The sequence below is a fragment of the Ascaphus truei genome, chromosome 6 (assembly GCF_040206685.1).
Source record: "Ascaphus truei isolate aAscTru1 chromosome 6, aAscTru1.hap1, whole genome shotgun sequence".
Taxonomy (NCBI): Eukaryota; Metazoa; Chordata; class Amphibia; order Anura; family Ascaphidae; genus Ascaphus; species Ascaphus truei.
Genome location: NC_134488.1, coordinates 91,762,678 through 91,780,444, shown reverse-complemented (window position 1 = coordinate 91,780,444; position 17,767 = coordinate 91,762,678). Strand labels below are relative to the sequence as shown.

The window sequence follows — 17,767 nt, the reverse complement described above, 5'->3', positions numbered from 1 at the left end:
TGTGCAGTCTGGGATAGATGATATCCTTCTTTCCATTCAAAAGCAGGAATCAGAAGCAGAAGGTGTTGTCCACTTTTCCACTTCTTTTTGAACTTCCTTTTTAAATGCTGACAAGAGATGCATAACTTGATAAATGTTATTGTCATATGTGCAACACATCATTTATATCTAAATCTTATTGCTTGCTGTAAACAACACTCCAATGCAAATGAAGCTGAAGAACTTGCTTAGGGGGTAATTGCATATTGTCGGAAGTGGAAAATCCCTGTTAAAGTCAATGAGCATCATTCATGATCGGCTACTTCACACGATATAGAATTACCACCTTAGGGGCAATGATAAAGAACACTTCTAAGCATTTCACATGCCTGAGATAGGTTCACAAACCTGCCTTACACAATAATCGCACAGCATTCCGTGCACCCACTGCAGCAAAGGATTCTGGGTATTGACATGTAAATGAGCTCACTTGTGACATGGTTAAATCACTTTATCCCCCCAAGCCTCAGGCTTAAAAAAAATTAATTGTAAGCTTTTTGGGGCTGGCTCTTATTATTCCTGCACTGCACTATGCAGGACTCAATGTGTATTGTCAGAACTATGTAGAACAATATAATCATTATTATGGTTATTGTTATAATAAGTACTTTGAAATACTGAAGCGAAGATATGAATGCTCATTCTCCTTTAGTGGCCAAAAAGCAGCTATTGAGCTTGATCTATAGACTCTGCAGTTTATACAGCAAAGGGGAGGGGGTATTTATCAAAGTCTCCCAGCTGCAAAAATGGTGCAAAACTGACACAAAAAAGAGAGCAAGAATTACCAAGGAAAAAAAGCAAATACACTAGATTTATTAAAGTAAAAAATACATTTTTGGGAGAAATGTGGTGAGAAATGTTTGCGGCTATATTTACTCTCTGTCTGCATACAGCTTGTCATCTGCCTATGATAGAATTTTCCCTCTCGAGTGTTCTGTAAGAGACATTTTGCTGTGAGATAGACTAGAGCAAATAAAGGCAGCTAGAACAAGGAAGAATATAATGTACTCTCATATGTGACAATTGTATTTCTTAATTAATATTCACTGTCGGATATTCTCACAGAGACGGAGTAATTTATCAAAGTCTCTGGCTTCACAACAGATGGAACAACAGAATCATGTTTATGCAATAATAAAATCTAACCCTATATATTCCAAATTGATTTGTCATTGATAATTTCATTTTTCAAATTAAATGTAACCAAAAATCCATCTTCCTTTTTTGCTTTTTACCAGTGTACCCCCCAAAAATTATATGTATATGTTTGAACAGATTGACCAAAGGTGCAAAAAATAGAGAAAGGGGGTGGGGGGGGGGGGGGGGTGGTCAGACACATAGGGTAGTATGTCCTGATAATACAAATAATTGAGGTAAGTAATACACTCACATTTGGATAGTGTTCGCAGGCATTCAATTGTGTTACCAGGAGCAAGTGATCGATTGTGTTATCTTGAGATATCGGCTCCAGTGGTATCAAAGAACCCAGTTTTGTTCCTAATCCAATAATTTGGAGAAATGCCTGATAACACTATCCAAATGTGAGTGTATTACTGTACTTACCTCAATTATTTGTATTATCAGGACATACTGCCTTATGTCCACCTCCCCCGCCTCCCCCCTTCTCTATTTTTACGCCTAGGTCCATCTGTTTGTGTAATCTAATATCTCGGCACCTGTGGGGTTGAGGACATTTTGGCAGCATGTATAGGGATAAGATGTAGGTAATAATGTGTTAACATATACATATATATATATATATATTTTTTTTTTAATATATATATATATATATATATATATATATATATAAAACAGTGCATCAATTAACAAATTTCAAATAAATGTAGCATCTCCCTATCCCATATACATATATATCAGGGGAAGGGAGGTGCTACATTGATTTGAAATTTGTTGATCGATGCGCTGTTATATATATATATATATATATATATATATATATATATATATAAAGGTCGAAACAGCTGTCTGTGGGTGGTTTTCTGGGTATGCACCTTAACCCTGGCTGTGCTCAAAGCTGTGACCATGCAGCAAGCTTAAGCCTATAGGGAACCATGTTAAAAATGGTTATTGAGGCAAAAAGTGACACTGTGTGCTCATTTGCATGTCATTTCCCAGAATCCCTTGCTGCAGTGGAAGTGCTGTATGCTGGGTGATAATGGGGAAAGGCAGGGTTGCAGACCTGCCTAAGACATGCAGATGAGCATACAGCTATATTTGCATATATATATATATATATATATATATATATACACACACAAACACCATTTAAAAAATAAATATATATAGTCTATTTAGCAATAAAGGAATATTGATAACATGCTATACATATATACACATTTATTTCTGTTAAACTGCAGGTGTTAAATGCTATCAGGAACAATATGTCAGTATCACAGATTGCATACAAAGCTGACGCTGAAGGTTAGAAATACCCACCCAAAGCCATTGCCCAGTGGGTTCCTGTAGACAAAAAGGAATCTGTGGAGGATTCTGTATAATGTTCTAATTATATTGTTAGACTGTGGTGCTCAGAGCAAATACAGAGGATAAATCAGTTCAGGGGAAACATCCATTTAACGGGGAAGGTTACTACAGTATATAATATTGACCAATGTCATGATATAAGAAAGATAACTCTAGATTAGTATCACTGTTTTAATTCGATTTTTTTAGGACCAGGTTTCCTAGAAGGTGCTATACCAGACCATAAACTTAAAAGACAAAGATACCCAAAGCTACTGTACATCCAATGTGACAAAATACATGGTTAAATACTTCAATATTAGTATTCTTATGAGTAAGGGTCATTTAGTTAAACCCTATGGCCAAAGCGTTATAAGCCTGCAGCCACATCACGGCATGACCAGTATGCAGTTCCTAACACTACTTGTGAAAATTCTCATTTACCTCTGCTGTGGAGGGAGAAAGGCCTTAAGTAGCAGGTTTTTCTATGTACAGTACCTGTGCAGGACATGTATTTTGTCACATTGGATGTAGCATTGGGTATCTTTGTCTTTTGTTGTATACATTTGGCCACGCTCAGTAGCACTCCTTTTGACACACACACACACACACACACACACACACACACACACACACACACACACACACACACACACACACACACACACACACACACACACACACACACACACACACACACACACACACACACACACATATATATAATGTGGCGGGTTCTGGTGTTTATTAATTTTCAACTCACAACCTTCAAACCTAGGTTTTTATGGATACCTGGTCCATAGTCAGTGATTATATACAAAAAAAAAGTCACACAACTTCCTTTCCACCCACAGGCCAGTGAAAAAGTATGAATTCATAGAAATTACCCTCTTTCCCACACTAGCTTAAAGGCTGATTTATTCATCTTGGTAATAATATGCATCCTTTTTATACAGCAAGGGACAAACACCTACTGCTTGCAAATTATACTGCCAGGTTTTCAATTGTCCTTGTGAAATATAATCTTATACAATTTTGTGTACTATCCAATGGATCAGTTTACCCAAGTATCAGAGCTGACAAACTGGAGCAAAAGTGGTTTGAGCAACGAATATAGAACCAAACGTATCAAATCAAAACGTCTCATTCCTCTCATTTTCATTCCTTCCCCCTGCTTATTGCTCCACATGCGGGAGACTTGGAACAGATGACCCCTCTGTCCTTGGATATTTGCATTAAAAAGCACAGGGAGCATAAAAATTGCAGCTGGCTTTGCAAAATGACTACAATATCATTAGTTACACACAAGCATCAAATATCAAGTCCTCTACGCTGGCGTGGTTGTTTTTTTTAATCATTTACTAAGGTCCCACTATTTATGTTAGATGCACATCATACCTAATTATAGACTTAATATTTGTATTTTCTTTCTGTGGTAACATTATTATACACCCTAAATGTAATATAAAACAAAGTATATTCCCCTTCCACACTGTGTAAGTATTCAACATTGTCTCTGCCTTAGAGTTAATATTTTTACAATAAATAAAATAGAACTATATCTATATTTGTCTTCTGCTTTTTTGTCGTGCACGGAATGGTGAAAGATGTTAAAGTCACCTCACTTCTGTTCAGACAATATTGACACTAAGGGGGTTATTCCTTAATCTTCAATAGTGCCAATTGGGACATTATTGCTCAGAAATTCCAATTGAAGTCAGTAGGAGTTTCCACACGATAGTTTTCCAATCACCAACTATCACAGTTTAATGAATAACCCCCTGAGGAGCAAAGATATGTTAATATAGCCTTTTTTTATTTGTATTATTTTTGCCACCAACAGATCTGACGTGCCCCAACGCCCTAGTTAGTAACAACAGTTCTGCATCAAATTAATCAACTGGATTACATTTGACACAACCTCAAGAGAACAAAAGTCCCTGATCCGTGGGTTTTACATCACTTCTGTTTGACAATTCATATATATATAAGTTACACTGAGATATGTTATTGTTTTCTTCCTAATTACATATGAGCAATGCTATATCCAGCATGTACAATTTAAAAGCAAAGCTAATGTTTTTCTGTAACTTCAGTTTGTCTTTTATAATGTGCTCATTGTCTTATTTAGAATCACAAAAATACCTAGCAAGACAAAAGAAGAAACGAGCTAATTGCAGAATCTGCTGAGATTAAACCAAATCATTATTGCGAAGAGACCCGGGCATTTCTGCAGAAAGCACCACTCAACAGCCTGGAAACAGCAGGATTCGGGTGGCTTCAGTCCATGTGGCGACTGTTGCCCATGCAAGAACAATATGGTTGAGCTTTTTCATGTGACACATGCCCCAAGTAGCCTTTGATAAATAATGTTGTAGGACAGTCTTTGCAGATACGGTTTTGACAGCACATCAAATATGCTCATTTATATGTGCCCAGTCTACCTGAACCCAATATGCAATGGCAAGATAAGCAGTCCTACTAAAATATACTATGCAGACCATGGTTTTCCACCATACACTCTTCAATTTTTTAGCTAATCTGTTCTTCCAACATAATATTAGAAAATGCATTCCCCGTGTGTGAGTTTCGGATAATATTTGCAGTCTTTAAATGTTTTCTTGCCTTAACATACTAAATCTGCAGAACAATATATTCAATGCCATGAAACGCAACTAAACGCAGAATACTAGAAACTGTAGAACATTATAAGGTTGTATAGGAAAGAATAGAAACGCAGTTATCACATAACACTACTTGTTTTATATAAAAGTGTACATAATTAATATGGAATTCTGTATAAAAGATGTTGGAGTGTATGAAATCTGTTAACTAATAATAAAAAAAAATAACAATCTTGGCGAGTTATCATATTTCATGATTTGTCATTGAGAAATATATAGTTCCAGTATCTCTAGCTACTGATTCTTGTAGCTCAGAAAACCAATGCAGAAAATGTTGATATGGGTCACCTTTGCTTTTAGAAACAAATAATACATGGACCTGAATGATCATGAAAACCTCTAAGGAACATTATTGATCTGCACTTTTTTACCTTTGCAGTTTTGCTTGAACTAATTGTGTTACATTTGCTAAAGAGATTAGGTGTGAAGCAGAATAACTAGCACCTCAGATTAGAATTAATCAGGACCCAAAGAAAGTAGAAACATAATTTTTTGTTAAAGGAAACAAATAAGTCCCTGAATGTTCCTAAATTTGCTACATTACTCCTAAATCCCATTGCTATGAAGGGAAGCATTACTTTGGCTGCATAATTGGGGAAATACGAGTACAAAAATAATTGCACTAGATTAATCAATGAAAGAAAATGTGTTTAGCTGGATAACTCTGGTGCTGTCTTCACCAGCAGTATTCTCCCAGTTTTGCAGACATGTTATGTTAATCAATAAGCAACAGATCCACAAAGCTCTGTTAAATCTGGGCTCATTATGTCACGTTACCTAAAACAGGATGGATGTAATGTTCATTGCGTTAACATGGTATCCTCAAAAGGTAATTACAGTATATGCAAGCACAACGGTCAAACGACATCTCATTACTGTATGTCATTGTAGAATAACACTGCGTTATCTCCCAATAACATGACGCTAAGTACCTCTTACTTACTCCCATCCAGAGCCTGGAAGTGATCCTAAGCTAAAGTTGACAAAGAGAGGAAGGGAAAGGGATATAATGTTAGGTAGTAACGCTACGTTAGTTAAATCTGTGTTGTTACACTCCTCTAGACCATGTAAAAGCCCTATTTCAGGGTCTGGATGAGAGTAACGCCAGTTTAGCTATGACTTAACTAATGTTCCCATGTTAACCTCAATTGACTTTAGTGGATATGCGATGTTATGAGAGCGCCTTATTTCCATGTCATTATCACTAACATCCGTTATAGTTATACTATGCTCTTTACCAGGGAAAACCTGGCTTAATGTTATTATTGTCCTTTGAAAATACACCGTTAGCGCTAACGTGATATTCAGTTAGGTTATTGTCATGTTTAGTGACTTAACAGAGCTTTGTGCATTTAAGCCTAGGGCTGCGCTTATAGTGCCGGCGATAGCGACGCGACATCACATCAAAACAAATGCACTGCTGCCATCGCGTGCGCTTGTAGTAAGCGCGACGCGACGGAGCGACGGCTTGGTCGTGATCGCTGGAAGTCATCTCAATTAGATTTTTCCAGCGACAGCAGCCTGACGTCACCGTCGCGTCGCCGTCGCGGGCACTAAAAGCGTAGCCTTAGTCGGAAATCTGTTTGCTACTTCGATGACCTAATGTCCAAACGGTCTCAGTCATTCTTTGCAAAATGTAAGCTCTTCATAAATACACACACATCCTCTGACTGCCAGGTTTCTTATTCAATATGTGAGCATCCTATTCCCTGTCTGGCCTTTAACTACCAGAGCGAAAACAAGCCATGCAATAAACTCTTCTAATCGGTCTCAATAATAAAAGATAACGGCAGTTGCTCCGCCCCTTATATTCCCACAACACCAGTCTGTTCTCTGCCAAGAAAGGGAAGCCCTTGATCCTGGGTTAGCCAGAACATGGCTGAGAATTCCAAAGGTGATACTGTGTATTAACAAAGAACGGCTCCACAGAGCATCTCATTCCAAGTACTGTACTTTGGTAACTAACAGCTGAAACGGGTGCACAAGTAATTTGTTGAGATCCATCCCATGCCAATCAGATATACCTTCTGAGTGCAACTAAAATTCTTCTGCAATTAAACTTTGAGAAACATTCCCTAATGCTACTTGATATTACTAAAGTCTATAATACAGATGATAAGACCAGTCGTGTGTGGGATTGTGCATATACTGAATCTATGTACTCCTATTGGCTTTCTGGTGGCTATTTATAAAGGTTATTTTTATGTGAATATAGATGTTCAAATAATTATTTGGGGGCTGCATCTGCGCTTTTGCACCAGATTAACAGTTTCCTTCCTTACCTATTTTTGCTTTATAATCTCCCAGGGGCTGACAAATCCCCAAAGCATACAGTATGGATAACTATAAACCCACATTCGTTGGACAGCATTGCTGGTGCCCATTTGTATTGCTGAATGGTGCTAGGTCATTGCATGTCACCTAAACTGAGAGTTTACAATAGAAAACTTAATTAGAGTATCTTCCCGATACTACAAGCCAGGTGTGTAGGTGTCATACATGGCTCCTCCCTCTCCTTTTTACCACACGTCCAATACCTCAACAAGTCTTAACGAGGTCACCTCCGAATCATTGCTAAAATGTTTCTTCCTCACCAAGCAATCCACCTAATGTGAAGCGCTATGTACACTAATGGCACTATATAAATAAAGACATACATACATACATACATACCAGAATTCTTATTCATGCACTTTCAATATTAAACTCCTGAGTGGCCTTTTGCCCTTTCTGGTGTCCCCACTCTCCCATTCCTGTTAGATTGTAAGCTTCTCAGAACAGGGACCTCATTACCTATTTTTTCATTATGTTTTAAGTTGTATTTTTTTTCTTCAAATTCATAATTTGTTATTCCAGGTTGTACACAAAGAGAATTGGCGGTATGCACATTAGGATCTGCAACATTGACATTGTTTAACAAGAACATGTCAAACAGAGCATGAAAGATAGAAAGAACTAGGGTAAATACATGAGTTGTATGTATTTTATGTTTTGTTCCGGCCCTGTCCATTGTACTGCGCTGTGGAAAATGTTGGTGCCAAATCAAATAAAGATAATAATATTAATAAAGGCTGCCCTGCATAAACTGGGAGTTCTAAGTTGTAGGAGTGGTCCAACTTTAGGAGAAGTCTCTGACCTGATGTATCTCCTGCTTCCACTCTAGTATCCTTGTGTGTGCTTGTGGCATTGTCAGCACTATAACCTCCATATCTTCACTAGATTCCTTGTAGGTTGTGATACATTTTGGAGGACCAACATTAGGGTTATTCGCTGGTTAAATTATAGTGTACAAAAAACACCTGTGAGACAGCTTTTTTCCAAAGAAGGACACGTACTGTCTGGCCTATCCGTATTAATTCTCAAATTAAGGTTAAAAAAAAAAAAAACACAGGAGAAGAACATGGGATTTAAAATACATTCAACTTCTGGACTCAAAAAAAAAAACTTGAATCAAGATACTGAACCCATGACACATTAAAGTAACATATAAAACACTTATTTTTCTACATCTAGAGAGATGATGTGAGCATAACCGCTTGACACCTCTTCCCACCTCTGCTATTCTCCCACCTATGACACCTCGCATTTTCTCTCCTGAAGATATATGACAATCTTCTCACCACTCAACTTGAAGACTCTCTGCAGAGTTGACCTCTACCCCTAATGATCACGTTTGGATATACTGTATATATGCTTCCTTCTAACTGTGCTGCCACAGGTCACTTTAAAAATGAAATCTGTGAGGTTTCAAAGGCTCTGTATATTATTACATCTATGAACACCTCTAATGTTGATCCCCCAACTTTAAACTATATCTTTACTATAACTCAGGGTTTCCCAACCTTGTTGTGCCTAAGGACACCCTTGAGAGTTCAGGAGAGGGTGGCAGGCACCAACCAATTAACACACACACACACACACACAATATACTTGCCTTGATGGGAGGCCTCCAGTGGCGCTCGCGGATGTGGAAGTTGGGCCTGACTTCTGGCGTGGACCGGGAAGAGAGAGAGGCACGCAGCCCCTGATGGTGGCACTGCAGCGAGCTACTCACTGGCAGTTGACGTGCTACAGATAGTTTGTGATCGACGTGTTGGAGACCCCTGATCTACACCGTATTATCAACTGGTTGGCCAGTCAGTCACATGCACCCACAAAAGTCTTGGTGAGAGACCATGTTGCCCGTGAGCACCGTATTGGGGACTCATGCTATAACTAAATGTTCAATGCAGCATCATTCAAAATCATGCATATTAAATGTGGAAATAAGGTAACACGACCCTTTAAGCACATCCTTCCCTAATGTCTCTCATAATGTAGCCCAGGGGTGCGCAAACTTTTATCTTTGTGCCCCCGCCTTTCCTTACCTGCTCTCCGGCATCTGCAGCGTCATTTGACATCACAATGTCATGTGACGTCGCAAACGCGTTGCCATTTGACCCCGTGACATCATTTGACGCCACATTGTCATGGCGACGCGTCACCAGAAGCCGCCGGAGAGCAGGTATGAGGAAGTTACAGAGGCCTTGTGCTCCTCCGACATTTTATTTAAATGTTGTGGGGAAGAGTGCAAGGCCTCTGTAAGCGCTGTGCCCCCCCCCCAAAAAAAATCTCACGCCCCCAGTTTGCGCACCCCTGATGTAGACATCACTTTCTCAGTGTGAAGGGAAAAAAAACATCTAAGAAAGTGACATATACATCACAAAACATGTCACGGGACACGCTTTAGGGGCTTTCCTGCCTCATTGCTACATTTTACATGTATGATTTTTACAATGATGGTGCATTGAAGAGGTTTTTTTTTTTTAACACTGCCCTAGCGGTACTACAGTATTGCTCTATTTAACCCCCAAATAAATATTATGGGGTATGTTTTGTTTTAAGCCAAAGAATCATTCCATCCCATGCCTTTCTGCAGTTAGTCCAACATTTACAGATGCCAGCACATGTTTTCTCGGACATTGCACACAATTTCCAAACCATTACCATGTTAATTAGGTTAGAAATCACATTGTAAAATGCAAGGCACATCTGACATGACTTGGAAAGGCTTAAAATAGTAGAACACGGATATTGGCTTTTACATCTGCCAATCCCTGGAAAGTTTTCTTTTTTCCCTAACACTAATAGGTGACTTGAGGACCCACTGTTGGTCCTGCTGGATTAGTCTAGTTTTTCTTTGTTGCCAATTTCACATTTCTTTTTAAACAGTCTATTATCACGGGTCTCTAGCTCCTGGGAGGTCAAACGAATTAGTTTTCTGCCATCTCGCCCTCGTGGAATAACGACAATGAGTCCTGTTTGCAGAAAGTGGAGGTAACTTAACTAAATTCCTACTCTCTAAAGGATTCTGAAGTTTCTAATAAAACGGTGGGGATATTTTATGATGGAATTTACATTCAGTTGGACTTGATTTTCCAGCCACTAGTTATTCAATCTACTAAACAACTCTCGGTTTGTCTGTGACTGTTTTGCATCTTGTTGCATTTTTTGGTTGATTAACTTTAGAAAGATGCATTTAAAAACGTTTTACTGGGCTGGACAAGAAAGCCAAGTTAGTTGCAATGTATTTAAATTCTTTGCATCCATAACCGTATATTCGCTTATTATGATAATATAGTGAAATATTAGGTTCCTCTAATAAAGAGAATATTACTACACTAAAATTGGCATCTACCATGTATGGAACTGTACATTTTAGTATATTTAATGGGGATTCTTTTTTTAAGATTTTCTCAAATATTTCACTGTATCATTCTAGTGTGTATAAGGACTACATTCATTAAGCACAATGTAGCAATAAAGTATTGTTACATAACAAGAGAACAAACAGCAGAAGTTTTACCAAACATAGCATAACATTTACTATACCATACTATCATTTGAAAAAAAACTTTTAGGAAAATGTTGCATTGTGTTTACATAGTTAGCTAGAAATCATAAAAACAAGAACAAATGGGTTACTCCACTGACATCACATGTAACACATTTTCCAGATAATTGAAAAGGTAAAATCATTTAAGCAACTAAAAGCAAAACAGTATGCAGTTATAAAACTCATTATACTCTCACGCTTTATTTGACATTTTGGACTTGCTCAAAACATCTGTCATTCTTACACCACATTTCACATGTCACAGAGTCAAGGTGAAGGATCATCAAGGAGCTCTATGGAAAGGTATTGAAGGATATGGAAGATATGGAAGGGTATGGAAGGTATGGAAGGATATGGAAGGGTATGGAAGGATATGGAAGGGTCTGGAAGGATATGAAAGTCTATGGAAGAATATGGAAGGATGTGGAAGAATATGGAAGGATGTGGAAGAATATGGAAGGAGATGGAAGTGTATGGAAGGATATGGAAGTGTATGGAAGGGGATGGAAAGATATGGAAGTGTATGGAAGTGTATGGAAGTGTATGGAAGGATATGGAAGTGTATGGAAGGATATAGAAGGGTATACACTGTAGCTGCACAATCACTTTACATATTTAACTTATTTAATTGTTGTTTGATGTATTAGAAAATGTCTTCCATTTTTATATAGTATAAAAACAATGGAAAGTTGTCAGTCTACTCCACTCGCAGAATGTACTGAAGGAAAAGGTGTTTATTACAGTACTAAACATAATAACCCTCTAATTTATAAGAAATTGCCATTTTGTGGGTTTTTTAGTATCCATTTACATGTCACACCACCTGTCTGTCTTTCTCTCTCTTTCTTTGCTTCTGTATATATATATACACACACACACACACACACACACACACACACACACACACACACACACACACACACACACACACACACACACACACACACACACACACACACACACACACACACACACACACACACACACACACACACACACACACACACACACACACACACACCTGTTATTGTTACAGGCTGGAACTAGGGTACTGTGGGGTCTGCAACCCCCCTCCCCCCTGGGATTATATATTATGGTTAATATATGTATGTTACCAACTCTGTATATACAGCAGCCCCGATCAGAACTTGTTCCCCGCATTCCAGTATATACTGTATATTGAAGAAACCATTATTATTATACGACAGACGGACTCCAACTGGGCTATATACACCATCCCCCTAGTTGGGATACCCAGCTGGACACACTCACAGGCAAAGTTTCTGTTTTTTATTGTCATTTGCAAAATGTATAATTGAATTTACACATATAAATCATACATATAAGCTTCAAAGGCGCCCTTTTTCTTGGTTTGTCTTTGCTATTATTATTATTATTATCATTATTATTATATGTTTGGTTACAAATGATTGTATAATCTAAGCAGCAAATACAATTGTATGCTTTCTATTGGATAATATAAACTAAAATACACAGGAATATATTCAGTCCATCACAATTGACACAAGACTACATGAAAATATTAAATACCACACTGCTGCCTGGGTATAATTTAATTGGACTGGATATTATGTTAAAAAACAAAAACCCTAATAAATGTTCAGCCTGAGAACATGATTGTGAGGTGATTCACCTTCTGTAAGATAAGTGTTTAGAAAATATTAACGCTGGCAATATGTCATATTATGGTCCCAAAGCAAAACGGTTCCAGGCCTCAATGCATCATAAAAATACATGCAGGACTTCTTTTCAATCTCACAAAATATTTTTATTAGGTCACAGTGATATTTTTGCACCACTTGTTTTTGTCCACGTTTCTTAATCATATTTTATTACATTCTAAATGTATGGATGTTTTATGATCAAAATGTAGAAACAAATTAAATATAAATCCCTTGCCCCTGCATTGTATGGATATGTGATGTCATTCATTTCTACGCCCTACATCATTTTGACAAACATTTCAATGCTAATAATTATTATTATTAATAATAATAATAATAATATAATTTATTAGTAAAGCGCCAACATATTTTGCCGTATAGGACTGTGGGGTTACAGAAAGATATAAATGACATAAACAGAGTTACATACCAAATAAGGAGAAATACGCACAAAACTTGCCAGCTGCAGCAGATGTATATATCTCAGAATGAGCTTAAGAAATCCTTACATCCAAGTGTATGATATCTATCTGAACACATTCACTGACTCGGGTACTAGATGAGGACACACATTAATTGAACTAACTAATTGGGTGCCCTAATTGTAAATGTGCAGTCTCACAACCTCTCCACAAATATATGAACAACGTACACCACTAGTGCAATTGGGTTCTTTAAAGTAACAACGTTTTAAAATGTTTTTCTTTTATGCTGAATGTTTGAGAATTACTTTACAAATGAAGCACAAACGCATACAAACAGTTACCTGTAGATTTCAGGACCAACTCACCGAAAGAGATTAGACACAAATTGTAAAAAAAAAAAGGGAAAAAAATCCAAAGCAATGGAAACAATACAAGTTCAAACAAATATTTCAAAACACCTAATCTTTTCCATTTCAAAAACAAACAAACAAATAAAACATTTTTAAAGGGATCAATCATTCACATTTTTCCTACTACACATGCCACGGCCATTAATTCTCTTTGGTCATCTGAGGGTTGCACATTTATAGAGAACCTCCTAGGCGTATGAATAACATCCATACAGTGTAACTAGTAACGCAGAAGTGCTGTGATATATGTGGCTTATTTGTAATGTGTGCGTAATGAGATAAGCGCACCCCCCTGTTGGTATTGAAACTCACAGGTATACATAAAAATACTATTGTATATGTTTGCGCAAACAAAGACTCTTGACAAAGGGCCATAGGCCGAAACGTGTCTTTTTTCGGGCGCGTGTCAGCTATGTAAGTTTTTCCTATTTTTGTATCTTCATGTGATTTATTGCAATTGTCACTTTGTGTATACGTACGCTGAAATACAAATACGCATTTGTTTGAGACTGGTGTCCTCCCTTTCTTAATAGTATTAAGAATGAGTGTTTTTCCCCCCCATATCTTTCTGTGTCTATATTTTTACTCTGTAGCACAATAACTGGCTCCAGTGAGCTTTCTATTAACCACTTCATGGCTCTGCAAGGATTTCACCTCTAACAGCAAATGGATTCAAGTTTACAATGTTCAGGGCTATCTACCACAATAAAATAGTATTTAGCTCAGGGATGGGAAACTCCAGTCCTCAAGCGCCACCATCAGGTCAGTTTTTCAGGATATCCCTGCTTCAGCACAAGTCTTCGACTGAGCCACTGATTGAGCCCCCTGTGCTGAAGCAGGGATATCCTGCAAACCTGACCTGTTGGTGGCTCTTGAGGACTGGAGTTGCCCACTCCTGATTTAGCTCATACTGTATGTAGAATTTCGCTCTGTTCAGCTACATTTAGAATTTGCCAAAATTGGCTTCAACATTTCAGTCTCCAGAGTGAACAAAAGGTGGGTTTCTTTGCTCACTATGCCAATGACGGTTCCTTTGGTGACAGAAATGTCAATTATGTTTTTTTAAATCACAATATCATTTACTATTTTCTCTTTTCAGTTTGCTGGTACAGTATTTGTTTATTTTGCATTGTTTGTGCACTTGGCTTGTTTACCTGGTGCTGGCACTCTAGGTGAGAGTGGCGCTATTGTGACAGCTCACCTTATCTGAAATATATTTCACCGTTTGTGAGCTTTGTACTTTATTGCCTAGCTTGTTCAGATCTTTTGCTGATGTCAGCACATAGTGCACAGGGGAGAGAATGCAGAAATACACCGGTTCTATTCACTCCAGTTTTCCCTTAGCAGAAATGTACTAGATGCATCATTATTATGTTCTTCTAAATATTCAATCGAGGATCCAATATGTGTGCCTTCTATTAAGGTTATTAAATAAAATAAAAAATATGTTCTAAAGAATGCATGTATTTAAAACATACACACAGGTAAAAATGACACTAGCGATTGGAGTTAGAGGCAGAGTTTAGATGATGTATACAGCACACATATAAAAAATGATATGTAAAATTACATGTAACGGGTTTTCTGAACCGGCCTGACCCACCCAATCTCATATTGGCCCCTGTGGTATAACCAGTCCCCATTACAGTGTGATGTCTGGTGGTGCACCTGTTGGCAATAGGACGCCTGAGTCTCCCGCATGATGTTGTGTGGGGATTGCCAACCCAGACAGGCCGCTGAGGTAGTGTGCTTGAGTCCTACCTATATCCAGTGCAGCGCCTCCACCTCATCAGGATCCCAGCTTGAGCTTGTGGATGGTCCTGGTGAGGAACTCCTCTGTGGTGCAGCCCCCTGCGTAATCACTCCACACTTACACATGAGGGTATCTTTTATCAGAGTCATCTTTATTGAGGGATGTGGGCCAGCTGCCCCTTGCAGTAAGTGTTCTAGCCACACATAATTGCTCAGCGGCTTCCCTCTGAAAGGTATATTTCTCCTTGATTAGGGATTCCGTCTCCCCGTAGAGATATCTACCCTGTGCCAGGTCCCTGGTCACAGTCTCATAATTCCGCAGCTTGTAACGTAATTACTCTTACAGCCTAGCAACAACTTCTGAACTCCTAACTTTTGGTCAGTGCTGTGCCTTATGTATCCTCTGGGGGCTGGTACAACTCTGACATCACTAACAATGGAGTCAGAGCCTGTGACCACTCCCATCCATACATAGGGCACCTCACCAGGGTGTGAGGGCAAACCTCCATGATTACTGCTGGCATGCCCATAACTTACCAGGCCTTACTGTCAGCAGGAGAGATGACTGCAGCCATTTTACAGCATGGCTACATTCTCCCCCTGGTGAATCCCACCGTCCCCGGCTGGGACCTAAATTTGAAGTACCTTTCTTCAGGAAGCACTGTAAAATGGAACACACACATTTTTTTTTTATCAACATGAGATTCATGAAATAACAAATCACATCGCGCCAAGCACGCCCTGACCAGCAGCCACGAACTCGCGCAATGCTACCCAGTACCTCCTAATAATAGTGCCGGGGATCGGGTTTCTTAACCTCCCGACCCCCCATGTCCAGTACAGTCATGCTGTAACTGCGCGGCAGACCCCTCTCAGGCCGGTACATCACTTTGTGCTTATAAACACTTCGCCCGATACTCCATACCCTTATCAGGTGCTCAATCCGTTCCTCTGCCTTACTGCCAGTAATGGCACCCCCCTTGTTGACCATGTATTCTTCTATGGTCTCCCTTAACCACTGGTCCCTGTTATCCTCAATCTCCTGCATGAGGGTAATAGCCCTTTCAGCCCAACTACACAGTGTTAGATTGGCGTTCCCCGCTCTCCCTGGTAATACCCAGGACAAGGGCTCATCTGGGTCCACAAGGTCTGACAGTATATCAGGCCCCATTGGTTCGATCTCGTTCCGGCCTATCAGGAACCACCTAAACTGCAACTCCTTCTTTCTCTCGGTGGGCGTGAACTCCCCTTTAGCCCACCAGTAGTCTACTATATCATCTTTTTCTAGTTAGAACCGCGTGCAGTCCATCCACCCCACATACCCCTCAAATAAGGGTGCCCACCAACGGGTCTCCCTAGGCCTCTCGGGCCCAGACTCTAGAGAGTCCCCCTCATCTGTACCCCCCCAGGAGCATATCCCAGAGGTCCCTGCGGAGCGGGGTCTGGACCACCTTTCGTGTTTTGGCGCCTCCTCCGATTGTACATCAGCCTCTTCAGGCACCCATCGAGACTTTGACACTTGCCCCAATTGTCCTCCACCCCTGGAACCACCCTCGGTGGCAAAGCTGCCTAGTCTCTCCCAAGTCCGGTTCTCACCAACCCCCAAGGACCCTTCCGACACCCCCAAACTGGACGAGGATCCCCGGGAACAGGTGACTGGGGCAGGGGCATTATCTAGGGTGTGGGGTTGGGCGTAGGGGTAGGCGGTTGGCAGCCGCGGGGTTCCGACCCGCTCGCCGTCATCAGACTGTCCCGTACCACTGGGCAGTGGTACCGCCGGCTGCGTCTCACCCTTCTCTGTCCGTCGCTTGCTCCGGGTCTTTTTAGTCGATCGGGAACCACTGCCCGATCGCTGAGATGCGTGTACTCGACTTCCGCTTGTTCCGCCACCTCCGCCTTAAACGACGTCATCGCTGGATTCGGATACACCGGCATCTTGGGGTGGACCCCCATGCGGGATCTCTACCTCCACGATTATATCCGGAAGTCCGCCTGCGCCCACGTGCGCCGTCCTGGCCTGGCACGGCCTTTCCTCCTCTAGCGGCGGCACCGGAGCCTGGCAAGAACAGGGACTATTCTTACCAGTCCGCAGGGTGGGCGTGGATCGCCCGTTGCCACTGGACCCGCCTGTCCCCGGAATGGAAGGGCTCCGCCTCTCCGGTCTCCGCTCCACCGGTGACACTCGACTCCTTCCGCTGTCACTCCCGGTAAGTGGCCTCTTTACCCCATTTCCTCCACAGGACACCGCCACCGGCCAGACCAGGGTACTGGTTAGTTCTTTGGGTCCCTCGTCCGAGGGATCCACACTAAGGGTACTTGGGGTCGCCGAGCGCGGCGACCGCCTTCTCTTCTCCCGGTCAGTTGCCTGACCAATCGCTCCATGCTCTTCGGGATCTGCATCCTTGGTCCACAG

General features: G+C 40.3%; 2 protein-coding genes across 3 annotated transcripts in view; both read left to right on the top strand.

The window, feature by feature from the left end:
• Positions 1-5,365, top strand: part of CLDN19 (claudin 19) — a 32,484-nt gene extending 27,119 nt beyond the window's left edge. For both annotated transcript variants that reach the window (XM_075605107.1, XM_075605106.1), the window contains exon 5: positions 4,655-5,365. Coding sequence is in view for 1 of the 2 variants with exons in the window: in XM_075605106.1 (XP_075461221.1) it covers positions 4,655-4,697 (43 nt within the window). In the remaining variant the exon portion in view is untranslated. The remainder of the gene's footprint in view (positions 1-4,654) is intronic.
• Positions 5,366-10,423: 5,058 nt separating this feature from the next.
• LOC142496516 (claudin-16-like) overlaps positions 10,424-17,767 on the top strand; it is a 47,594-nt gene continuing 40,250 nt past the window's right edge. The window contains exon 1 of the mRNA XM_075603192.1: positions 10,424-10,523. Within this exon, the coding sequence (XP_075459307.1) occupies positions 10,498-10,523 (26 nt within the window). The 5' untranslated portion in view covers positions 10,424-10,497. The remainder of the gene's footprint in view (positions 10,524-17,767) is intronic.